At 40.8% G+C, this 26,370-nt stretch overlaps 1 protein-coding gene across 2 annotated transcripts in view; it reads right to left on the bottom strand.

Annotated features, from left to right (window-relative positions):
• Positions 1–5,874: 5,874 nt before the first annotated feature.
• The window catches only part of NPR3 (natriuretic peptide receptor 3), a 72,935-nt gene continuing 52,439 nt past the window's right edge, over positions 5,875–26,370 (bottom strand). Inside the window, exons 4-8 of one of the 2 annotated variants that reach the window (XM_047876588.1) lie at positions 16,988–17,123; positions 11,191–11,285; positions 9,684–9,819; positions 7,699–7,783; positions 5,875–6,658 (exon numbers count right to left, since the gene is read on the bottom strand). In XM_047876588.1, the coding sequence (XP_047732544.1) occupies positions 6,547–6,658; positions 7,699–7,783; positions 9,684–9,819; positions 11,191–11,285; positions 16,988–17,123 (564 nt within the window). In that variant the 3' untranslated portion in view covers positions 5,875–6,546. Of the gene's footprint in view, positions 6,659–7,698; positions 7,787–9,683; positions 9,820–11,190; positions 11,286–16,987; positions 17,124–26,370 lie in introns of both variants that reach the window. The other variant, XM_047876582.1, reaches the window with a different exon arrangement.

The following is a 26,370-nucleotide window of genomic DNA, read 5'->3' on the forward strand; positions in this document are numbered from 1 at the left end:
AACATTTCTATCTGCCTATCTCCCTGTGCACACATGAACCCAGGAAAGGACATGTGAGGATACGGCAAGAAGACGGCCATCTATAAGCCGAGAAGCCCTCGCCAGAAACCAAATTGGGAGACATCTTGATCTTGGCCTTGCAGCCTCCATAACTGTGAGAAATAAATTTGTTGGTTCAGACCCCCAGTCTTTGGTATTTTTGGTATGACAGCCTGAGTGGACTAAGACAGCCTGTGTTTCCTGGAGGTTTCCTGGCCCCACCCTTCATTTCTGGCTTGCCCTTCCACACCCTTCCCCCAGCCCCCACTCCAACCTCCAGCCCAGAATCAGCATCCGGCTCAGAATCCTCTCAAACACAAGCCCCCAGTATGAGTGGCATTTGTGGTGCTGTCAGGGGACTCCATGGCAGTGGTAGGAGCAGGAAGACCAGGGAAATCGCTATGTGGTGCTCTGGCTTAAAACAAACCATAAGTAATTTTCCAGGTAATGAAGCAGCTTTTTACAACCTTGAGGAAACTAGAGATGCTTAAATCTCATCAGTCTAAAGAGCACACCAGAACCTGAAGAACTCTCTAGTGACAAAACTGACTTGGGACCTCTTCAAACTGGGCAATAGGAGTCAGTGAGGCCAACTGTGTAGCTGTGCAGTGTTCTCAAGCTGTAGAGATGCAGGTAATAGGATTTCTGAAGGGTTCTTCCCTTACCCTCCAATTCAAGGTTCACCACTCATTATAATATATTGTTTTCTTAGGGCACCTGGGTGGCTTAGTTGGTTGAGCATCCAACTCTTGATTTTGACTTGGGTCATGATCCCTGTGTTGTGGGATCAAGCCCTGTGTCAGGCTGCACGCTGAGCATGGAGACTTCTTGGGACACTCTCTCCCTCTGCCCCTCTCCCCGACTCATGCTATCTCTCTTTCTATATATAATAAAATATAAAAAAGTAAAATAATAGTAATTTTTTTTCTTATTTCTATAAATTTCCCTTTGCTGGGCAGAAATTCTTGAGTTCTTTCATGGGTACCATTCAAGCAGTACAATTCATCACATCTACTAATTGATCTTTACTTAAACTCACCCTAGGAAAACAAAGTCCCCAGAGAATATGGATATGTGCAGTGTATGTTGGTTGAATTATAAGCAGGAAAAAGTTTCTGTGGGATGTATTTTTAATGAGAACACCATTGTTATAGTGTGAGCATGTGGCATTCTTGCTTAATAGAAACATTTACAAGAACATACATATTTATATCCAAACACCAAATGAAGTAGATACTTTAAATGACCAGTCTGCACCAGAAATAAAAATATATTATACAAAACAGGGGTTATATCCACAGTCATTAACTTTCATTTTCCACACAAAACAATAAATTAAATCACATTATATGCAGATAGTTCTACTTACATTAGAATAACAAATTGTATGTAGCTTGTGCAGCTCTTATTTTACTTTTCTACCATCCTCATGGTAGATTTATATTGGTTGGTAGTCCTATATTTAAGATAACAATGAGTAATAAATGGCCCAGAAGACAAAGGCTACAAAAGCAATCCTCCACAGTGTCTGTTCCATGTCCTCTTGGTTTCAACCATTCACCACACACAGGACACAAAGCTCAGGTTCCCAGGACCCAGCAAAAAGGTCTGCAAACTCACAGCATCTGCATGTTATTGGGAGCGCCTTATCACTGTCTTATAAGTAAGACACACCACACTGAACTTTGTCAGATGTCGGCATTAAATAATAGAGTATCTGGTTTTGAAATCCAAATTTTCCTCTTTCTCAACATTTTCTGCCCAGTTATTGTATGACAGCTTTGTTCCCCTAGCAAACAAAATTTGGTAGTCTATGTTATTATTTACACCCTTGGTGGAAGGGCCCTTTATTCCTGTGCATAAAATTTAGATCTTTAAACACGTGAATCAAAGCAACAGCATCTTTGCTAACTCTTAATTTTGCTTGTTCAAATCTTTCCCCTAGAAATCATTCCACACCTGATACATCAAAGAGCTATTATAACATACAGATTTTTACTTCCGAGACTCAGCTCCCATTGAAACCCTTTCACCGTGTTTGAAGTAGTTTACAACATGAACATTAACAGCATCAGCTGGTTTAGAATTGCTTTCCCTTTGGTATGAATTAACGTTAGTGGTTAATGAAAAATTTGAACAAACTCCAATCCAGCACCCTTTGAAAGTCATTTTAATCCTAGAGTCTAGCTGTGGGATATGCCTGCAAGAGACATTTGTGAGATCTACATGCTGAAAACCAAAGCCAGGCTTGTTGGAATATACGCACATCACAGGCTTGAACTGCCCCGAGAGCATGTGTGGTCAAGTCAGCATAGGGTTCTGATCCAAAGCCAGCTACATTCTTATAGGCAGCACTGTTTTCTCTTCTTTCCCTCTGAGGAAGTGCAGAGGTCCTACTCAAGTCTCTACCTGCATGGGCAAGATGCCGATGCATCTTTGGAGCCATGATGGATGGTGGAGGGGTGGGCAGAGGGAGTAGGGGAGAAAGGGTTGGTAAAGACAGTGGCAGCTTGCAATGCCACCCTCTTCTGTTTCTTTCGGAGGATCAAACTCTTGACTTTTCTTGCTGGGTGTCCCAAGCTTCTTGCTGAGTCTGGCTATTGAAGATGGGCTAAACTACTGGGTATTCTGTAGTTTAAAGATCAACTGAAAAAGAAACAGATCCTTCTGAACAGCACCTTCTCATTTTCTATGCTTCTGCACTGCCCCCAAAACATATTCCATGTTTTCAGACAGTTTCAGTTTGTTCCAGTGAAGAAGAAATTCAGCCCATTTTCAGCTTCTCCATGAAGCACTAACCAACAGGGCATAACTAAACAAAACCCATGAAATACAGATCGAGAGGCCTGATTTTGGTTGGTGTTTGGCTTTATCCTGTATCCACTCAGGATCTGGGTTCTTTGTGTCCCAAGAAACATAGGTCCACATTCCTTTCAATTTATAAACACCCCCTTAATACTGGTGGTATAATATTTTACTTGGCGTCCTAAACAGACTTCCACAAATAGCCCAGTATACTCACTCACAAGAAGGTGGTGATCCATGGAAACGACTTTCTGAATTGTCACTGTATGAGGTCTATACAATAGCTTTAATTTCCCTGCCAATGGCATATCTTACACTTCCAAAATCAGTACCAACCAGAAGGAAAGTGGTAAATTAGGGAAAAAGGGGACACAGGTACCTGGAATAAGCTAACTCTAGAAGCCTGTGAGTAAAGTAAAAATCTGAATTTTAGAGAAGAGGAGAAACGGGCATTATCTTTCCATGCCTTTCTCTTCTCCCTCCACTAAATATAGCATCTGAAATGTAAAAAAAATAATAATAATAACCAAACTATTTTAAAGCCTATGGAACCATGTATGTAGTTCAGGAAAGGGACAAGCTGACAGTTCGGAGAAATGTAATGCTGTAGGGGCTTCCTCATGGAATCTGTGATCAGCCTGGGGGAAAATATGCACTCTATACAGAAATTTCTTTCTGGATAGAAATCATCTGGAGAAGGCTTTTATTTTTGAGTCCAGGGGGGGAAAAATCCCTAAGAAGGTGACAACGATGACCATAAAACCTATACTTATTTCCAACACCATAAGTATATACAGAAAGTATATACTCATTCTGACCTATATAAACATCAGCTTGTTTGTCCGGATGAAAAATACTGATGAAGTTTCCCTTTTGAAATCTGAACACCCTAGATTTCAGGGTAAAAATTTATAGGGTGATTTAAGAACTAAAGCCTTACTCATTTTACTGTATGATATGTGGCTTCTGGTGGAGTATGAATGACTAGTTGTCAAAGGTGCTGTTTAGCACTTAGGAACTTAAATCCCAAATTATAATTTCCAGAGGTCTTAACCCAGGGTAAGCTTGGGCCAAACATCTATACTTTTAGCAAAGTTTTCCAACGTAATAGAGTTTTCAAAACTTAACAGAGTTTTGGTAACACATGGATGATTTCAAGGAGGAAAGAAGTGAAACCAGACATGTAAAGAAGCAATTAGAACTGCTTTAAGATTGGAAGAGAATGGCATGCACATACGAGAAACCTCATGATTTGTTCCGCCACATTTAAAAGACTCAAAATCTCAATTCTACCATTTTATCTGGGTGTAAAATATTAAGTTTAGAACTATTCTACTACTTGAAGTAGAAATAAAAGATATTTGCTTTAAAAATGTTAGAGTTAATGGGCCCCTATATAAATTCCAGAAAGGTTAGAAACATTTATACCCAAAGACTACAACCAGGTAGAGTGATTTTTCCCCTGTAATAAGCACATAGGCTTGAAATTTAATTTTTTTTTACGAACACGAGATGGTATAAAATGAATATCTCTAAAATACATTGAAAATATCATTGAAAAATAAAAATTAGAGAGAAATAAGCTCTCAATTCACGAAAATAAGATAGACGCAAACCTTCCATTATGTTTTCACTTTAAGGAGTCCTGAGCTGTTAAATGTTTTGCTTTTCTAGATTATACCTCCCAAACTCTCTTCCTACATTGGAATTTCTGGAGCTTGCATTTCTTGCCTTCTTTTTCCATCTTTTTTTGAAGTCAGCACTTTTTCCTTCACATCCACTATGGAGAACTACAGTATAGTCATTTCGGTTGATCATAGCTCATTCTGTTATGTGCTCTCCAGCTGCCTGAATCCTATTTTTTAAACGTGGAGGGAAAATATGCCTTATACAGAAATAATTCATTCACTGAAATAATCCATTGGCCGGTTGAAGTAGGAGTGACAGAGGCAGACTCCTCCTGGGAAGCAACCTCGGCCAGCTTCCAAGACACACAGCTTTCACTCTCTCCGCCTCCACTATTACCTGTGTCAACTACGACCTCCATCACTACCAAGGAATTATTCTAACTCCTCTATTTTCCTCTCTATACATGGTCTTTTATAGTCATTAAGATAATTTTTAAAACTATTTTCCAGATGTTCAAAATGTTATTGAGGAAAGCCCCTAGTGACATAATTACAAGATGGTACACTAATCTGGCAACTTCCTATTCTTCTCTCACTGTTTTCTCCATAAATTATAAGCAAAAATGGCAACCTGAGTTTAAACCTCTGTGCAGAGTATTGGGTGCAAAGTAGGTATTCGGCAAATACCTATTCAACTCTGTTCAAATCCCTTACATATACACCCATAACCCACCATTACACGGGTTATTAGCGGATGACTATTAAGCTTTGTGGAATCAACTAAAAAGGAATATAAAAGCTATCTATCTAGAGTCCCTCTTTTAACCAAAACATCACTGAATTTTAGTAAAACGTCATGTGTGCATTTTTTAAATTTATCATCTCTGTGCTTACTGTTAAATTCTAATACTCTTTATAAAGTTCTTGAGGGAAAAGGCTGCCTTAAACCATACTTAATTCCAATAAATTCCACCCTTTATCTTGAAACTCATCATTTGACCAGAACTGGAAGAGGTCCATCCTGAAAATAACTTGCATTTAAAACAGGTAAATTGTTGTTGTATGGAAACCAATTTGACAATAAATTTCATATTAAAAAAATAATAATAATAAAAAAATAAAACAGGTAAATTGTTATACTCCTGTAGAGTCTGTGATCTGAATACAATTCTAGGTCTCTGTAATTAAAGCAGCAATTGGCATTTGGCTATAACCAAGGGCAAGAGGGAAACAGAAAAAGAGAAGCATCTTTCATCATCGTTGTTTTGTGGTACACTTTACCCATGCTTTTAAAATATAAGTGAAATTCAATCTTCAAAATGAAAAAATAGACACATTTTCTAATAGCAAAATATAAGATTAAAAATACCTAAAAATAAAATGTTAGTGTGAAATAGGGTTTTTTACATTAAAAAATGAAACATTTTAGATTTGCCTTTCTTATATAAATCCTCTTATCTTATTAATAGTTACAACTTTCCAGAATAGCTTTTATGAGACACTGAAGGAGACAGGCAGGAAATCCTTTTTCAAGATATGACATCAGGACCTGAATATATACATTGGACAGAGCATTCCTCAACCTCAAATCCATCCAGCAGCACTAAAAAAAGGAATGCTGTATTTCCAACCTTGAGATTTTTCATTACATTTTCTTCTTTTTGGATGTTAAATTCTTTCCAAGAATATTCTACTTTAAAAATGATTTTATTCTAGCTATAAAACATTTCATTTAAGAAAACCACACGTTGTAGCCTTATGTGAAATGTCCCCAAAAGCCATCAAGATATGGAGACATTGCATTTTCAAAACATAAATCTAATCATAGGCCCTGAAACAGTATGACTATTTAAACAGAGTGATGTTATATTCTCATATTTGCTTGTCATGAGATGAAAGGCCAGGAGGCATATGGTGATTAATAATAGTTCCTGAGCTTCTAAAGAAATTATACAACAAAATGACTAACTGCTTAAAAGAATGAGTTCTTCAAGAGCGCCCCTTCTGTTCCGTTGATGTCTTTCATCCCATCTATCTCCTTAAAGAATCTCAGGGCAAAAGAAAAGGCTTTCTTTTAAGCCACTGAAAAATGGGATCTGATGGAATCTTCCCGTAACTCTCGATGTTTTCCAACATTACTTTCTTCTTGCTGGCTTCTCCTCTCAATGGTTATTCTGTATTTCTTCCTGGGTAAAGGGAAAGTGAATGCAGTAATAAAACCTCAGTTGGCTACAAAATACTATGGTTTCTCTTACAAAGAATGCCCTCAAGGGACATCTGGGTTTGGGTTGATAAATGAGAAGTGACAGAATATGAAACCCTGGTCAGAGATTAAAGCTGTGTGCCCCAAGGCATTATGCACTTCTTCAATGAGGAAAATTGGCATGCTTTCTGAAATGCCATAGAACAAACCTCCCCCTTTTTCCCTGGGTGCCTTGTGGGTTAAGTCTTGTCTGTTCTGCCACAGAAGCTCTCCCTAACTCCCAGGATGTGCCCTCTATAGATAAAGATCAGACTAAGTATACTGTGACCAAAGGAACAGGAATACAATTGTTCCCACAAAGAATCACATACACCCAGAGTTAAATTTCCATACAGAAATGAAGAAATCTTGGTCTAATGACATGAGAATAAGCCACAAACTCAATCACCAAAGATTACAAAGGAATGAATCGCCCTCATCATTTGGGACTATCAGTATCTTGAACACACATAAATATTACAAGTTTACAAGCTTTGGGGCTTAACCACAGTGATAATTGAGCACATGGATTCTCCAAACTGAGCACACACCAGCCTGAGAGTGTAGATTAAGGGCCACCTCCTCCTCTTCAGAAGGTGAACTCAGACACCTATTTCTGAATTGGAGGAAGCTTAAGAATAGGTAAGTTGTTTCTCCTTTGTCTATATTCCCTCTCTACTTACACATTTGGTGGGTAGTAGGAATTTGTGCCAGAATATTTGTGATCAAAGGATAGCAGTGGCTCTGTGGCCAACAGGGGGATGCAACAGAAAGCCTGACCTGCTACCCAGTATGCTAACCCACTGACCACCAAACCACCAGGGTCACAAAGACCATCACAGAAGAACAGCTTAGTTCTTTTAACCACCATGCTTTGGGGGTAAGAGCAAGATATAGACAAGTCATAGGGAGGACTGTGCAAAGGCAAGTGACAAGGGCAATAAAGGAGAGTGAATTTTAAAACTTGATAAAAACAGTTCTCACCTGAAAAAGTAGAAGGCCATTAACAAACCAGCTCCTAGTAAGGCCCCCACAACAATTCCTGTCACTGCCGATTCTTCTAGACCACCTGCTTAAAAAAGAAACATAGATAATCAGAGTTCATTTTGAGAAACAGAAATGTCTCAAGTTTCATTCACTGGAAGGTGTATCTCAGTTTCCCACTTGAGGCAAATTTTCCCTTTTTTTAAGAAAGATTTTCTAGGGGATCCTGCACCTTCATTTGTTTGCTAAGCACAAAGCTTCAGAAGCATTTAAGAAAGGACCAGATGGACGAACATACCACTCGAAGAGAGTGAGAACAGTGAGAAAAAGCAGGTTCCAAAAGTATCTGAGGAGCACAAGGACTGAAGTTTTAGACACATCCACACTGAGTTCATAGTCAGAGAAGACAACTGGACAGACCATGGGACTGACCCAGCACATCTTACTTTCACAGATGGATGATGACACTTCAAAGTGCTAGAAGATTTGGTGAAAAATGCACTGGGTTAATATTCTGTTTTTAGATGTTCTCTCACCAGAGCCAGAGTTTCATGTCAAAATGTCCTATATAGCTTTGCAAAGATGGGAATAACAACTTGAAACAATCAAATTCAGTAGTGTCCCAGTTATTATATAAACATGACAAAAAGCTAGCTTTATATAAACAGTATAGTGTCAGCCTTTAATGCATTATCTCATTTAATCCTCAGAACAGCTCTAAGAGTTGGGTGCATTTTTTTCATTTTACATATGGGAACACTGAGGTTTAAAGAGGTAAAGGAATACTCCTAGGGTCACAAAACCAGTAAGTTACAAGGGTGGGATTTCAAACCCATGTCCAATAACTCCAGAGAATGTTCTTGACACACTTCTGCCCTACTCCTCCCTGTAATTATCGCATATACATAAATAACATGGTTTGAAGGCTGGGCCCAAAATAATAAGCATAAATACATTAGCCTAAAGTGACCAACTGGCCTGAAAGATCAATATTCACTTGGTTCTCCCTCACTAGCTTATCAAAGGGTCTCTCTAAAGCAATGATTTCCAACAGTCTCCTATTTGTAAGCTCCTTATAAGAATGTCCACTTGTGGGGCGCCTGGGTGGCTCAGTCCATTAAGTGTCCGACTTCAGCTCAGGTCATGATCTCGCATTTCATGAGTTTAAGCCCTGCATCGGGCTCTGTGCTGACAGCTCAGAGCCGGGAGCCTGCTTTGGATTCTGTGTCTCCCCCTCTCTCTGCCCCTCCCCTGCTTGTGCTCTCTGTCTCTCAAAAAATGAATAAATCTTAAAAATTTAAAAAAAAAAAAAAGAATCTCCATTTGCTGGGGCACCTGGGTGGCTCAGTCAGTTAAGCATCTGACTTTGGTTCAGGTCATGATCTCATGATTCATGGGTTCAAGCCCCACATCAGGCTCTGTGCTCTGTGTCTCCTTCTCTCTCTGCCTTTCACCCACTCGTGCTCTCTCTCTCTCTCTCAAAAATAAATAAACACTAAAAAATTTTAATTAAAAATAAAAGAATGTCCACTTGCTTCTATATTTATGACAAGGCTTCTCATGAATAATATATTTTACACTTATTTGCTAATTTGCAAATTTGGGAGTGTTTAAGTCTGAGGGGTAGGAAGGTACCAACAAACTCTGAAGATCAGACTGAGACTTGCTACCCATTTACTATTTGATCTTTTTATTTTCCCCAACTAGCAAGGCCAGATGCTAAGAGATGATACATAGTAAGAGATGGAGTAATAGGGAGAAGTCATCTAGCATTTTGGGAAAAGATGAAAGAGAAGAAAGACCTAGAAACTTCTGGTGAAGGTGGGGTGCCAGTTCGTGAACTGTTCCCCTGGGTTTTACCACGTCGGAAAAAGAAAGCTGAACGTTCAGAACATGAGCTCCTAGAGAACATCTGTCTTTTAAACTTGCATAACACTGACATTAAAGATGGTGAAACACAGCACAAGTTAAGTCTCTAAACTTACATGATTTGCAAGGAGAGCTGTTTGTGTGCTCCACGATTCTGGTTTCATCTATTCTCAGTTTTAAAGGTCCCCAAGGATATTTGACATTCGGCCGCATTTCAAAACGACCTTCTTTTCCAAAGTAATCACCGATAACCTACGTAAAAGCAGAAAACATGCAAACTGAAAGGTCGAAGTTATCTGTTTCCAAAGGAGGCATAGGGTGGGCTCCCCTGTGACACTGACTATAGTGATGTGTTTTTGAGGACTTTGTAAGTCAGGATTTGTGGTCACTGATGGTGCTTTCAAAGGAGGGATAATTGAGGGAGAACTGTGGCTCCCCATGGCAGGAAAGTGGTTACACAGAAAACAATAATCTTGGAACTCATGGCTCTTCCCTCGCTCATCCGAGGAGGTGCTGCTTGACCCGTCTGCCGTCTGCCACAGAGCAGCCCACACACAGGCAGCCCTTTGTAAGGCCCCAGTTACTTTTAGGGATGTGGGAGAGAGTCAGGCATCTCATACCCAGATTAAGCCAGTCCAGGTACACAGCCTCATACCACTCAATTAGCTGGGCACATAAAGGGTCAAAAGTATCTTTTAGGAACATCCTGTTTCACCCTCCTCTGTTTGGAAGATTATTCCCTGATTTCAAGAGTTACATTCTCCTCTCTGCTGAATTTATCCCATTTGCACCCCATTTCCAGACAACTTTTTTTTCACTTGGTTCAGTTTTCTTTGATGCTCACTTCAAGGTTCACCCACGGTTCCTGGTTCAAACAGATGTTCCATCAGCTACCTGGGCCCTGATCTAGAAGTACCTTCCCACCCAGGTTCTCAGGATCTGTTTCTCTTTTTTTCCTGGGCACCAGCACACTGCTCCTGAGTGGCCTGTGACATCTTCCCCTCTGTCTTCTGAAGGAGGGCCAGCAAGCTCTCCCAGGCTAGCTCATGTCATAGTAAAAAGAATTCTAGATAATCACCAAAATACAACAATCACTGGCATGTACGGAGCATGTCCCAAGTACTTTAACCTCACAGCGAGCCCATAATAGACTATTACTATCCTCCCTTTACAGAGGGAGAGACTAGAATGCACATGAGACTCAGGCCACTCCAAGGGTGAAAAATCATTCAGTACATGCAGCAAGTGTCAGGTCCAGCTGGCTCTGCTCCTCCCACAAAGGCCACATATATGTGTACTAAGAGAAAAGCAGCAAGCCCTTTAGGCCAGGGTCACATCAAGTGCTATGGAAACATCAGCCCTGGATGAGAGACATCAAAGAAGCACATTTGGCCACTGGAAACAGGATTTCCCCACTCAGGATAAACATGGAACCGTTTCTTGAAATCTTCCAGGATCCCCTCAACCAGAAGGGAGCCCTCTCTACTTGGAAACTCCTAGATTTCCAGCTCATTTTTATTTGGAGGCTGCTCTGGGGACAGCTATTTGGACACCAGAACAAATGCATTCCTTGGAACCTCAACAAGCAGAAGGAGCAGCCGAGGCAGAGTCTCATTCGCTCACCTCCTGGGTGCCCGCCTCTGGGTCTGTCATTGCAATCACAGAGAAGTCCCCGTACCGGTCTCCATTGGCATCTATGGACACCTGCCCGGCAATACCTAGAGGATGAGACGGGAAGAACTCCAAGTTAGTGACTTCAAAGGCCTCTGTCTGCCAACAAAAACAAGAAAATGAATTGACAGGATTTTTTAAACAAACTCATGCCACAGGGAAGCTCATCAGACTCTGAGCATTTTTGTTGGCATTTGGAAAGACATTGTAATTTCATCTGTGTCTGCATTCCTAAATTCTTAACATTTCTCCATTTAAAAATGAAAAGAAAAAGAAATAAATGACCCTCTTTGGGGAATATGTTTAGAAAAAAAAAAAGATTAAGGCTAATCCTGAAAGCAGCATGCTTATCCCAGAGTCTTGTATGAATTAAAAACAAACAAAAACTGCAAAGAGAGAGAGGCTGGAGGTGTGGTGCACTCCTAGACCTGTCATGAGTTCGTGTTATCACTGGCCAAACATTATAGAAGTCATTCCAGGCCCAGGACTCAGTGAATGTGCATCACTATAGACACACTCAATGTACAGGAGAGCAGAGGGCCTGCTTCACAGGCCATGGGAGCCAAGAGCTAAAGAAGAGCTAGTCTTCACCTTACTTATGTTCATTAATTCATTTTTATTGTGTTTTGTTTTGGGGGTGTTTTCCCAGTTTTATTGAGCTATAATTGACATACCTCACTGTATGAGTTACAAGCATCCAGCATAAAGGTCTGACTTGGGTATATTGTGAAATGATCACTACAGTAAGTTTAGTTGACATCTGTCATCTCATATAGATACATGAAGTCACTCGTTGTTTATCCACATGAGTTCTGGGCCGTTACTAGGTGCTGAACTGGACACATTCCCCACTCAAGACAGGGGCAGCTTGGACTAAGGATTTCACTTGTTCGCACTAGAATCTGACTGCATGTATTTTAATCCTAGCTTTCACATTTACTAGCTCTGTGACCCTGGGCAAGGACTTAGCCCTCTGGGTCTCCACCTTCAGGACTGTAAAAGAGGTACACTAGTACCTCTCAGCCAAGAGACTGTTGAGAAGATTAAATGAGCTCCAACAGGTAAAACACTTCCACCACAAGTATAAAAGAAGTTAGCTGTTTTCTTCTACTGTTAGTGTGCCTGGAATACCACCACTACTGTGCCCGGAATCTGGGAGAGGGCATCTGACCATGCCCACACCACTCAGAAAAGGAGCTGGCACATCCAGTTGGAGACTCAAGGAGGATTCAGTAAAAGAGCAGATCTTTCATAGGAATACTAGTAAAATCCATGATTTAGACAAGCAGCCATCAGGAAGTATCAGTATTCTAAGCAGAAAGGCCAGCCTTGTTCATATTTACAAAGTCATGGAAGCTGAAAGGAACCAGAGGGACCGTGACATTCTGGGGTAGGTGGCCCATGCGTGTGGAAGGAAGCAGTGAGACGTAAGGCTGGCATAGGATGGCCAGAGCATGGAAAGCCTGAGTGCCCACACAAAGGATTTCAATTTGCTTTGGCTAGCAACAGTGGCTTAGACAGCTAATCAGTAAAAGAGAATATGTATCATTAGTTGATATTAAATGTCTATACTGTAATTTTCATTAACTAAGCAAGAGAATGCACAGGTCAGCCACATTCTAATTAACTAAGGCAATTTGTTTTCTTTCATTTTAAACTGTGTTAAAGTTCAGTGTAATTCTTAGTGTTTCTATTGATTTGATTCTCTCTGGAAGTAAAATGAATGTCTGGGAAAGGGGATCCCAAGGGAAAGTTCCATCCTCTAGTGTGGTTTGGAGAGGGCAAGTATTTGGGTTTACTGTCCTTTTGGTTATGGTTTGAGGGCCCACTGATTTTTCCAGACTTCGGTCTACTTTGCCACAAACAGAATGGAGCTACCATTCATCTTGATTTTTTTTGTCTTTCTAATATATGCCGGCTACAGAGGATACGCCTATCTTAAACTTGTTTACTCTTGACAGCCTATACAACGTTTAAGTCACATATGTCATTTTTAAACATCATATTTATCTTGGGGCACCTGGGTGGCTCACTCACTCAAGCATCCGACTTCGGCTCGGTCATGATCCCGCAGTTCATGGGCTCAAGCCCGAAATCAGGCTCTGTGCTGACAGCTTGGAGCCTGGAGCCTGCTTCAGATTCTGTGTCTCCCTCTCTTTCTGCCCCTCTCCTGCTCATGCTCAGTCTCTCTCTCTCTCAAATGTAAATAAACATTTTTTAAAATCTTTTGAAAACATCATATTTATCTCCAAACATATTGTCTATCCAAAACCATTTGTTATCCTGTTCAGAGGTGTTTATAAAGAAAGATGTGTTCTTCTAAGGGTTTTGTAGAGTATTTTATAAGACAAGGTGGCCCTAGTAATCCAAGACCTCATTACACTTTAAGCTATTACAATTCTGCCAAGAAATGGGGTGAGAACCGTCAGGGTGGCCAATTAGCAAGTGAGACTTCACCTGAGAGTATTGTGTATAAGGTGAGATTGTCAAGCTGACAGCAGAATTTTCCTGTACATAAGTAATGAGACTTTCCACCCTCATTTCCATTGGCCTGTAGTGGACGTCAAGGTTTGAGCCACAGTCCTATTTACCTTGTCACTCTGACCTCTCCCACAGAGAGGAAATTCAGCTTCTTCCCAGGCCATTTATTGAGAGCCTTGAAAGACGGTCATTGGTTTCACAGTAATAAAATCCAAATTTGTCAAATAACATCCAGAGTATTTTTCCCTTAACAATTTAATGGTCACTTACAGAATGACCATTTCTCAGAGTTCTTTTGGGAGCTACCCTCAGACTGATCATTGTTTAGCAAATAAAATGGGCTTTCCAAATAATTCAAGCCCAAAACTGGCATTGGCTTCAATTATCTTTATATCTGGACAAATAAGAGTCTAAGTTTAGACTCGACTATATAGTTGATTGTTTTAGGACTCATTTCATATTGTCTGTGTAGACCTGGCCCTAGAATGGAATCATCAGGATGACCTATGGGAAAATTTAGTCCATGCCCTCTATACAATGCTGAATTCCAACCCTTGTGGGCACCTGCCCTTCCCTTAACAACCTCCTTCAGAATACCAAGAACAAATGACCACACCATGTAGTAAGGAACAGCTAAAAATGGGATGTGGCCTACCAAGGTTGTGTCCACACACACACTAGTTTCTCAGTGTATTGGGCACAACTTCTGGGAAATCTGACTCTGTCCTAATATGCCCCCTGAATTATCTGATTGGATTCCAGCTCCTCAACTGAAGCAGTCACAAGTTGAGCAAGACAATCCTGGAGGCTTATTTGTTTGTCATGTCCTACAATCTGTCTAAACTTAACGTAGATGCTACTCTAGTGTCAAGTAAGACGTGACATTCACTAAAACCACCACAGAGAAACTAAAGCCATTGTCATCATATTTGCTGCCCAGACAACTGGAACTTGACCTCTCAGCACTGTCCTACCATTCCTAATAAACGAGGGCAGGATGAGGCAATGGAGTGCATTGAAGTCCCAAATGAATATGTGTGTGTGTGTGTGTGTGTGTGTGTGTGTGTGTATGTGTGTGTGTAAGCATGCGCGCTCCAAATCTAGACTTGGCAGTACTTGTTCCCATCACTGAAAAATTTCATTAATTGAATTGCAAATAGATGTAAGCATAGCCCAGTGTATGAAAGGGCTCACAGGAAGAGTTAGTGTGATGTAGGACTGAAAGGGCTCTTGTCGGTCATCAGCTCGTCCAACTCCTTCATACAGGTGATGACAGAGAAGCTCAAAATACTGTGACAGTGGCTAGGATACAGGTTCCCTGAACTCCTGGTCCAGCAATCTGTACTCCATATCAGTGGTTTTTAAATGATACCCATCAGTATACTATACTTTATTTTCCACATAGTCCCCGTAAGGACTCCTTTTTAAAGACTTCAGAAAGATCATGTCCCTCAAAACTTTCTGGTGGCTTTCTATCTCACTCTGGGTGGAAACTAAAGTCACCAGCACAGCTTCCAGATGCATGTGATTTGTCCCCCACTCCCTCTCTGACTGTGGCTCCTATCACACTGCCCTTCACGTGCTGTGCTTGAGCCCAACAGGCCTCTTTGCTCTTCAGGGGGGCCACTCAGCACTCTCTCGCCAGATACACTCACGGTCTCTGTGTTCGCTGCTCTGTCTGGAATGTTTCTCCTAAACATCTACATAATTTCTTTCACTTTACTCAGATCTCTACTCAACTTCAACGTACCAGAGACCTTCCCCAGCCACTCTCTTTAAATTAGCAGTCCTCCCACCACCCCCTCCTGTCACTGTCTCCCTACCCTGCTTTATTTTATTGCCCCTGAAATGGTGTATTTGTTTGTTTATCACCAGTTCCCTCCACTACCTGGAAAGCTCAACTGATTGCAGGGAGGGTCTTTAGCTCACTGCTGAATCCTCAGCACTTTGAACAGTGCCTAGCATATAGCAGGTGCTCAAGAATATTTGATGAATAAATGGATGCAAGAATATAAAATTGACATCTGCAAGGCTCCAGCAGCTGGGTCATTCTCATTGAGTCCCATGTTAATCTATTTGAGACTATCAGTGAAGTGAAAAGAAACCAGAATTCTATACACTATTAGCATGAATTCAGACCAGGAGACCTTTGGGGAAGATATTTGACAATATTTAATGCACCTTAAAAGGCACTAACATACTTTTGGACCCAGATATCTCATGACTAGAAATATTCCCCATTGGATGTACTCACAAAAATTCATCAAGATGTGTAAGATACTTGAGATAGCATTTTGCATAACAGCAAAAACTGTAAACAACTGAAGTATCCGTCAATAGGAAACTGATTAAAGAAATCCTTGTACAACCATATAGTAGAAAAATATAGAACCATCATTTTAAACTGTGCTGAATCTATGAGTGCTCATACGGAAAAATTTTTTACTTGACATATAAGTTTTAAAAAAAGATGAGATGGAAGAGTGACATTCATTGTATGGTTCCTTTTGTATACATTTTTTTGATAAGATATATAAGTGCATATGTGCTGGCAGAAGGCACAAAATATTTTTAGACTAAATCATAGGAAATTGTTAATAGTGGTTACATTAGGGAGAGGAGACTAGGGTGGGAAGGAAAACTTTCACTTTTCATTTTGTACATTTTTGTACTGTTTAAATTTTCCAGCCAAGAATAGTCTCATTCTTGTACAATTTTTAAATGTCAACAGAGGTTGCTTGAGTGATGAGATTATGGGCCATTTTTTTGCTGTGGTTCATATACTTCTCTGTTCTAAAGAAAGCCACAGCTGATATTCACCATTTTAGAAATAAAATAAAAACAGAGGGCTTGATTAGACTTGCTTATAATCTCAAACTACCCATGATTAAATTGATGAATGTGTATCTGGGATTATTTCATTTAAAACTGATCACAGAACTCTTCACAAACTAATTATTTGTTGTGAATAAGGCTTGTGACAAATTTAATTTGAAGAAGCATAAAGTTGTTATCTAACAATCAAAAGGAGACAAGGTACTTCCTGTTTCAGTGGGATTCTTTCAAAGCACTTTCACAAGATTTATCTCATTTAATTTTCACAACAAGCCTGTGAGGTAGTTTGAACTCGACATATTATCCTTACTTTACAGCTGAGGAAAACAGGAAACTGACAAAGTCCCATAGGTGTAAGAAAGAAAAACAGAACCAGGGAAGAACCAGCTTGATCATCTACAGAGTGTTGTCATCTTATAGACTAAATCCTCACCTTCAAATGTTCTGTTCCAAGTCTGTTGTATAATTTTCCCTCCATCCTTCTTGCTATAACCAGCTCTGAGTACTTCATGTAAAGCCAGAACATAGAGGAGGATGGCATCGTGGAATCCTTCAACAAACATGTTAACCTGAAAAGGAAACCCCAGTTGGGTGAGCCCAAACACCAATGACTCAACGTTCATGAATAATGTAAGCAAATCAAATGGTTAACAAGTTAGACTCAAGGTTCACAAGCAATGGCAGAGATGGGCAAAGTGTAGCCAACAAGAATCATGCCATGATTTTCCTGGTACTGGCTTAGTGAGGAAAATCCTTCCCAGGTTTAGGAATTTGGAGAGCAGACAAGATATTACACAAGTCAAGGAAATTGTACCTGTTGACGAGGCTAAGTATTCCAGGTGCATCACACTTGCCCATAGTTCCCTCTATATGGGTGCCTTCTTTCTTCCTCATGTCTACTCTCTACCTCAAGCCAACCTAAGTCCAACCTCCCCCTTTAGATTTTCATCTCCATCAGTCACCATGATCTCTCCATGCTCTGAATATAAAACTGACTAAAAGAACAGTAGGGATCCACTCATTCATGTTTGGATACTATTGAAAGCCTACTCTAGTGCTGGTGTTAAGGATTCAAAGAGGAGTGCTATTCCTACCTGCCTGGCATCTGTGGGCACTGCCATTCCTACCTGCCTGGCATCTGTGTCCTCTCTTCCATCAGCAATGGCATCTCAGTTTCTCTTTCCAGTTTGTGTTTGTACTGGTTCCTGTGGATCTGACCATCTCTACCCACCCTCTGGACTACCCCTCCCCACCCCAAGTTCTAAGGACAGGAATGGAAATATGCTGGGCTATTGGTTTATCCCAGCCAGGTCCTGGCTTAAGTAAGATAGCCCTTCCCCTCAAGAAACTTAAGCTCCATGTGAATTTGGGGAAGTCATTTAATTTCTTTGAGCATTGTTTCATTCAATAAGCATCATTTGAAAGTTCAGATACCATATTTAAACCCATTGAACATGAAATGAGAAAATACAATCTTGAAATTTAGTAGCTTACAAATTCTGTATAAAAGTACAAAAAAAAAAAGCACCACACGCACAAAAGCAAGTCTTTTTATTTCAGGAGAAATTGTCAAGAATGGAATGCCGTGGAGCAGAATGAATTCGGCATTCCACAGATGACCACCATAAGTCTTTGTGAGGAGGCATTCTATGCCTCATTCCTAGAAAAGGTTCCCATAGGAAGAGAGCCACAACTGACCTGCATCACCTAGTTCAAATACACAAACATCCATAGAAAACACAGCTCAATGTCCAGTGCTACTTGGCCTCATCTCATCCTTAAGGATGGTGAGTCTTGTTTTTTGTCATAGAAGCAAATGTTTTGCATTTGCCAAAGTCCAGTGCTGAGAGGCTGTTTAGAATAATGGCTAGAGCCTGGGCTCACTACCCAGAGCTACCACTTCCTGGATGTGTTTCTCCACAACTCTGGGCCTCAGTTTTCCCTGTCTGGAAAATGAGGAAAATAGTAGTACTTATCTCGTGGGGTTGCTCTTAGGTTTAAATGAACTAATAGATGTAAAAGACTTCCACCAGTGCCTAACAGAGTTGGCACTCACTGTTGGGTTTTATTGTTGTTATTGTCTACATATAGAGAATTATAAACCTAGGGATCCTGCTTAGCCTTTAATTCCTAACAGCAGTATTCAGAAAATAAGCATTCTACTTATGGTATAACATATCTTATGGACCCATTTTACACTTAATGGAAACTAAGACTCCTTGTTCATGCTTTAACATGCCAAGCAGTGTTCTTACTTCCAGAATGTCACATCCTTAATTCTGCCCAAGCATAAGGTGTGCAGCCCGCACTGGTCAGTTCCACAGACCATCTGGGAGAAGAGAGGTGTCTGATCGCAGAAAAGCTCAGAATTAGTTGCAGGGCCCAAAGTCTAATCCTAGCCCTGACACATTACTTAATCTCCCTAATCTTAAATTTCCTCACTGGCTGAATGGGGGTTTAGTGCCTGCTCATCCCACAGAGCTCTTCAGGGGACTGAATTAGTGATTGCATATAAAACATCAGAAACAGTTTCTGGGACTAAGAAAGCAAATGGTAGACATTGGCTTTCACTCTTAACCATCAGCTTAAGTCTCAGAGAGTCATTATTTTCTTAGGCAAAGAAGAATGATGTACAAATAACATCTAGTCAAAGATGATTTTCTGCTGATTTGGCTATGCTAATTCAATTTTCCAAAGGAATATGAAATTTTCACTTAAGCCATGAAGTCATCATGGCTTAAGAAAGTGTGCATGCTGATGAGTTAATGAATTTTAATAAGTGGACTTTAGGGGCACCTGGGTGACTCAATCAGTTAAGTGTCCTACTCTTGATTTTGGCTCCATTCTCATAGTTCATGAGATTGAGTCCTGAATTGGGCTCTGCACTGACAGCATGGAGCCTGCTTGGGATTTTCTCTCCCTCTCTCTCTGCCCCTCCCCTGCTTGCACTCTCTCTCTCATAATAAATAAATAAACTTAAAAAAAATAACATAGTGGTCTTTAGCGTAATTTCTTAGGCTATGGTAAAAACATTTTTCAAAAAAATCTATCTTCCCTAGGATAATTATATAAAACTCATCCTGCTACACAGGGAAGTCATACAGCCCTGGACTATGGGAAATATAAAGTGGCTCAGAAAAACTCTGGTCTAATCCTCTCAGTACTCTGAGAACCAAAAGAGCATCACTCCCCATTAGTCTTTCTGCACTCTCTAATTGAAGGTTTTCCCTCTCCTTGTTCCTGGGGAGCCTAGTCTGAGCCCTGTTAAATTGTAAATTACCAGCCACTGGGTATCAGCTCTCCACTTATCTTCCTCCCCCTCCTGATTCCTGCTCAAAACCTAGGGCCACCATGCTGACATTGGGCACCCAAAGCACTGGACATGCGCCCCAGCATCAACCACCTTCTGGCCCCTCCTCTTCCTTCCTTCTTGCTGTGCCCTCTAAATTGCCCCTTCTACAATTGCAGATTATCTGGCTGAGAAACATGAATTTGGATTACCCTTTTCCTAACAGGTTTGATGGTAGAAGAGAATAGATAGGTTCTGAACACATGGCCAGGTCTGAAAACTCATTCTATCTTGATTTGCAAATGGATCGCAAAATTTACCTTCTTTCCTCTCAAAGTGGCTGAGTGTTTCCCTCTCCTGCCAAAATTAGCAGGAGAGCTGCTGACCTGCGCCGAGGCTCACTGGCACCCTGGGCTGCTGCGGAGGAGGTTTCATAACACCTACCTCATAGGACTTCAAGCCAGAAGCAAAACCCCAGAGACCGTCTTTTCTCGAGGAGAACATTCTCACATCCACATGTGTTTTTTAATGGGAGGAAAGCCCATCAGCACATTATAGACACTAAAAATCACAAGTGCAAACATTTTTTTTAATGAGGAAGAAAAAGAGCCAGAGTATTAAGTTGCTTTGAAACATTTTTCACTCGACCTCCAGGCTGAAAGGAACAAGATCATCTGCTCTGTCCCCCTGCCTGTGGTCATAACAAAATTTGAACCTCGAAACCCATGATCCATGACAGATCATGCTATAGTTACTAATCAAAGAAAATAGGATACCCTTACCTGAGTATTCCAGTATTTAGCATCATTTCTAGCCAAAAAGCTCTTCCGTACCGTCATTAAGCATAAGTCTTAATTAAATTCCTAAATGCAGCCATTCCCCTGCTAGATACCGAACAGAGTTAAGAGAACAATGTCGTTCTTGAGGCGCCTGGGTGGCTCAGTTGGTTAGGTGACCGACCTTGGCTCAGGTCATGATCTTGCAGTTTGTGAGTTTGAGCCCCGCATCGGGCTCTGTGCTGACAGCTCAGAGCCTGGGGCGTGCTTCAGATTCTGTGTCTCCCCCTCTCTCTACCCCTCCCCTGCTCATGCTCTGTGTCTCTTTCTCAATAATAAGTGTTAAAAAAAATTTTTTTTAAAGAGAGAACAATGTAGTTCTTGAGCCCTGGGAGTTTACAATCTCAACCAAATAGCCCCACAGTTCCACAAAACACATAGATGAACTCCATACTAGAAAGTTATGAAGCAGAAAGTTATGAAGCAATGAAGGACAAGAGTCAGAGTAATAATTATTTGTGCTGGGTATCATCAAATAAAGTATCTATCATTTAAACAAGATGGAAGTCGTTCATCATCTTCCACTCACTCTGGGAAGTTTTCCAGAACAAGGTAGCATGCTGGCACTAACTCTCTCATCATTTCATCTCCATCCTCCTGATCTTGCCCTTTTAGTTGGCCAGCATCAGATATTCCAAATGAAAGAAAGCCATTTTGCCACTGGCCTTCCTCTCTGATAGTGCCTGTCAGCCATGTCCATTAGTGTTTTTTAATTTTTTTTTAATCCTCTATCATGGGGAAAGCTGAATAGAAATCTTGTTATATTTTAACTGAGCATATAGAGTTGCCATTCATAACATGGCTCTTATCTGTGACAGTGAGCAAAGTCTTTCTTATTTCTCTTTGGAGGGGCAAGTTGGTAGATGGATAGATGAATTCTTCAATGCCTGAGTTCCAAACAAGTAAGCAAAGTATGCTGCATGCCTCAGCTGTTCTGTAAAGTGAGAATGAGTAACACAGCAGTAATCTAGCTCCTGGGATGTCTGGATATCTGAGAAAGACTCTAAAGCTCTCAGACCGAGGCTACTGGGAGAAAGCTACCAAAGTTAAATGCTAAGGCTAGGCTGTCCTGGGATTTTGCTTGTGGTATCCACATAACTCAAGCATATCACACAGTGGTTCTATCTTCCTTCCCACAAACCAATGGTTCGTAATACAAATGAGGAAAGCTGAGGGTGTTGGGCAACATTTCTCAAAAGTCTTTTGAAAAAGACATGATCCTTAACCTCTTACTCAGTTGAAGGGGAGATGGAGGAAAGGGAAATTTTGATGGCTTTCTGAAAAGGTAAGAAGAGAGACGGGTCCAGGACACCCAGAGACGGGTCCATCATAGCAGGAACAATGGCAACTTGTCTAATTAGTAATAAGACCCTCAAATGAAACTTATCCAGCTGGGCCCCTGTTGATCATGGACAGGGGAAAGAAATTGCCTGGGCATGCTACATGGGTAGGCCAAAGGATAGAGAACATTATACATTTGATGAACACTTTACAAGTGATCTACATGCAATAAAAACAGAGATACTATTTGTTTTAATTCAACTTTCTGGTGAATTAAAAAATTAAAAATCTATAATTTAGGGGGCACCTGGGTGGCCCAGTCAGTTAAGTCTCTGACTTCGGCTCAGGTCATGATCTCATGGTTTGGGAGTTCAATCTTCACATCAGGCTCTGTGCTGACAGCTCAGAGCCTGGAGCCTGCTTTGGATTCTGTGTCTCCTCTCTCTCTGCCCCTCCCTCACCTCTCAAATATAAACATAAAAATTTTTTTTTTACTCTATAATTTAGGATAATAGCAAGAACTTCCATAATCCAATGGACATCACAAACTCTTCAACACCAAAAGGCAGAGTTCTCATTCTTACTGGCAGACACTCCCAATGTCTGCTCTTCTGTACTGGGCCTGCCTTCATGGAATTCACACTTGGTCACTTGCTTATTTTAGCCTTGAGGAAAGTTAAGTTGAAAATCTAAATCCTTATCCTAGTTGAAATCTGAGGAAATGCAAAGGTCAAGTGGCTTATTAACAACAGTGAGGCAGCACATCAGGGAGAGAGCCAGAACCCAGTTATGTGCTAGGCCGAAGCATTGCCATAATATCTGACATATTTCTTTCTCCCTATGCTGGGGTTTTCCCTAAGTTTTTCAAATAACTATCTCTATCCTGGGCTCAGCTCCACCCCTATAGCAATACCTACTAGGATTAACTCAGATCTTATAGCCTAGAGTGTGGCTGCCGACAAACAGAGGTAGATTTTTTTCTCTCTCTCATCACCTAACACATAATGCATCATTAAACAAAAGCAGTCCTGAGAAGATTGTTAAGTCAACTTATGACCCCTCATTTGTCTTCCATACCACAGCAACTGACTGCCCTTTTAATGACTGCAGCAGCAGTGGAGGCTAAATGCAGGCACCACAGTGCTGATACATGGCACTCATTTATTTACACAAGCAAACCTCAGCAAGGAAGGCCATGTGGGGCCTGCTGGTGGGGAGCAACAAAGTAGAGGAGGACTCCATGGAATTGGCCTGTTGGAATTGGTGGCTGTGGAGCACACGCAAATGATAATGACTTAAAAACTCTCCCCTTGCTCATGCAGAGAATTCAGTCATCTGATATATCTACCCTCTGAATGTGTCACACACACATCATATCCAGATGCTTCTCATCACCCTTACCCTTGATGGCTTAGTTGAGAAATACACATACATAATGACATAATTGTCCCTGGCTTTCAGATGATCAAGTGAGCAATGTCTGCCCTTGGCCTTGATTTCCACCAGTACCTGACCAGATGTACCTCTGGAAGGCTTGGTGACCAAACCCCCAAGACTGCTCTGGACACTCTCTGGCCTCTCTTCCCAGGGGTCTGTGGTCCTGTCAGGCTCAATGTTGAAGTGGGTAAATGTGTATACCAAAATCCAATGAGAGAAGGGCTGGGGCATGCAGCAGTTAGTGAGGTAGGCCCAAGCCAGTACAAGGGGTGACCAAGTCAAAGGGAGATGGAGACAAGGAAACATGAGAGGACAATTTCTGGCTTCATTATTTCCAAAAGGCCAAAATCAGAAAGCACATGTAAACTCTAATTTCTCCAACTTGATGACATCCTTTTAGACAACCTGAGAACTTCAGATCACTTCTCCTGAATTTCTTGAGTCATCTATAGATATGATGGCAAGGAAGAGATGAGCAAAAATCCAAGTTTAGGTGGGTTTTTTTTGGGGGGGAGGGGTGGTAGTTACTTCTTTTCATTTCTGTCTTGTATCTTAAAATAAAACCAGTCCCTTTTTCTTTAAGCAATTTCAAGATGTGGTAAGGACTGAGCTAAGATCCAGAACCCTAATTCCTAGTTCTAGCATTTTTGATTTATTCAATCACTGTGAACAGTCAGCAGCTTAATTTTGTTCAATTTTTAATTCAGAGTTTCCCAAGCTGTATTCCACAGAGGAAGTATTCTCTAATATGTAATGGATGACTCTAGAAATAGCAGTAATGTGTCTAATAAGTTTACAAAATGATAGGTTGAATAAAGTCAAGCAGTTCTCTTTACTGCCAGATAATTATCATAACAGCTAACTTTTACTGAACATCTCCTACATGCTAAGAGATATGTAAACACTTAAGTTCTACTGCATTTAGTCCTGACAAAACTTTCATAGATAAGTCCTGTTATTATCCCCTGAAAGAGACTCTGACTAACCCTTTAACAGAATGGAGATATCTTGGTCAATTGATTAGGTCAAAATTCCAGAAAATTTTGGGGCGGACAAGCTCTTAGTAGGAGTCCAAACCAGAACTGCCTAGTTATGACATTTATCTTATTGATATGTTCAGCCAACTAATCCTGGAAAAAAAGCTTTGTGCTCTACTTTGTGTTTTTAATTGACTTGGTAGCTCTACAAGTTGAGTACATAGACTGGAAAGAGCAATGAGAGACTATGAATGAGAAGACTAAGACAATGTTCTTCAAGGTGATGGAGGAATAGAACCCACACCTAGAGAGGGAATGAGATGGCAGAAGATGAAAGAAGAAAGGAGGAGAAGGTACATGAGGCAACAAGCTAACTGTCCCTCGTTTCTTAATCCAGTCTTTAAGCCAGAGCTAATACAACATGACTCAGATCAAGTGGATCAGGAGTTCTGATAAGTCATTGACTCAGATAAAGTTAACTGTGTTCCAGCAATTAATAAAAAGGCCTGTTATGCCAAAGGAGCATCTAAACAAGCTGGATGTTAAGGATGAGGGTCCTACTTCAGAGACCAGTCCGTTCCAAGCACATCAGCAGCCAAACCATGTAATAAAAGATCTACTAATGTAATGTTTTTGTAACTAGCACAAAACATAAAATATGATGACTTTGATAAATAATAGTAATAAATGTAGCAAAGCTTCATCTACCCAGTTTCATCAAATAAAAAAAAAGATGTCTCATATCAGCAAAGTTTCCAGGTTCTTAAACATTATTTCTCTAAGTATCAAAGTTTTTGAATAATATAAACACTTTTGATGAAAGTGCTTGTAAAATTAGCCACATACATTCCTGCCTTGGTAACATAAGTATGCTGAATGTGATATTAACTTATTACGATTCTCCATATGTAAGGCTATGACAATAGCCAGTCCAGTAGGCTTCATTACTATTGAAAAGTGTACTGGGGGGCACCTGGGTGGCTCAGTCGCTTAAGTGTCCAGCTCTTGATTTCAGCTCAGGTCATGATCTCATGGTCATGAGATCGAGTCCCTGCAGCAGGCTCTGCACAGAGTGTGAATCCTGCTTGGGATTCTCCCTCTCCCTCTGCCCTGTCCCCATGTGCACATGTGCACTCTCTCTCTCTAAAGGGAAGGGAAGAGAAGAGAAGAGAAGAGAAGAGAAGAGAAGAGAAAAGAAGAAAAGAAAAGAAAAGAAAAGAAAAGAAAAGAAAAGAAAAGAAAAGGAAAGTGTATTGGGCTCTTTACACAATGCTGACACCAGACTTCTATGTTTCTAGATATTCTCACTTCTTCCATTCTGATAGAACATGAGCTGGGACCCACTTCCTTTTCTGAAATGCTTCCTTCCCTTGGCTACTGATTGTTCTGCATCTCCTTATCTAGCCATTCCTGTTGGTGACTCCAGGGTTCTCAACAGCTAAAGAACTAAGTCTAAATGTTTCAGGGTGGTGAAAAACACTCTTTATTATTAGCCACACTCCCAAAAGAACTTTATGCCTTACTCTTTACAAAATCTCTTAGATTCTCTGAGCATGCCATGAAGTACCTTTATGCATTAGCCCCTGGGCTTGGAATGCCCTCCACATGAGTCTTGTCTCATCCAAAGCAAACTCCTACTCAACTTTACTGGACATTCTCAGATTACCCTCTCCAGATCCACCTTCTACCCTTCTTCAACCAGCTCTGTGCCCTGTGAGGCTGGCATATATGGACAACATCAACTGGGTCCCCTTGCCCTCTGGTTTCTGGTTGGTTCAGCAGATGAGAGGGTAGAAGGAGATAATGGTCAGGATGTGAGAGGCTGCACTCGTCCACCAGATACCACAGGTGGTTCTCCCCAACAGCCACAGACCTCATGGATGCTAGAAACCTCTCCCTCCTCTTGCCCCTTCTAGTCTAGGGGCTGTAACAGCTTCCCACATTTGCAGGCCATGAGGTTCTTTGCCATTGTTTGTTGATTTTCCTTAATTCCACA

The sequence above is a fragment of the Prionailurus viverrinus genome, chromosome A1 (genome assembly GCF_022837055.1).
Source record: "Prionailurus viverrinus isolate Anna chromosome A1, UM_Priviv_1.0, whole genome shotgun sequence".
NCBI lineage: Eukaryota > Metazoa > Chordata > Mammalia > Carnivora > Felidae > Prionailurus > Prionailurus viverrinus.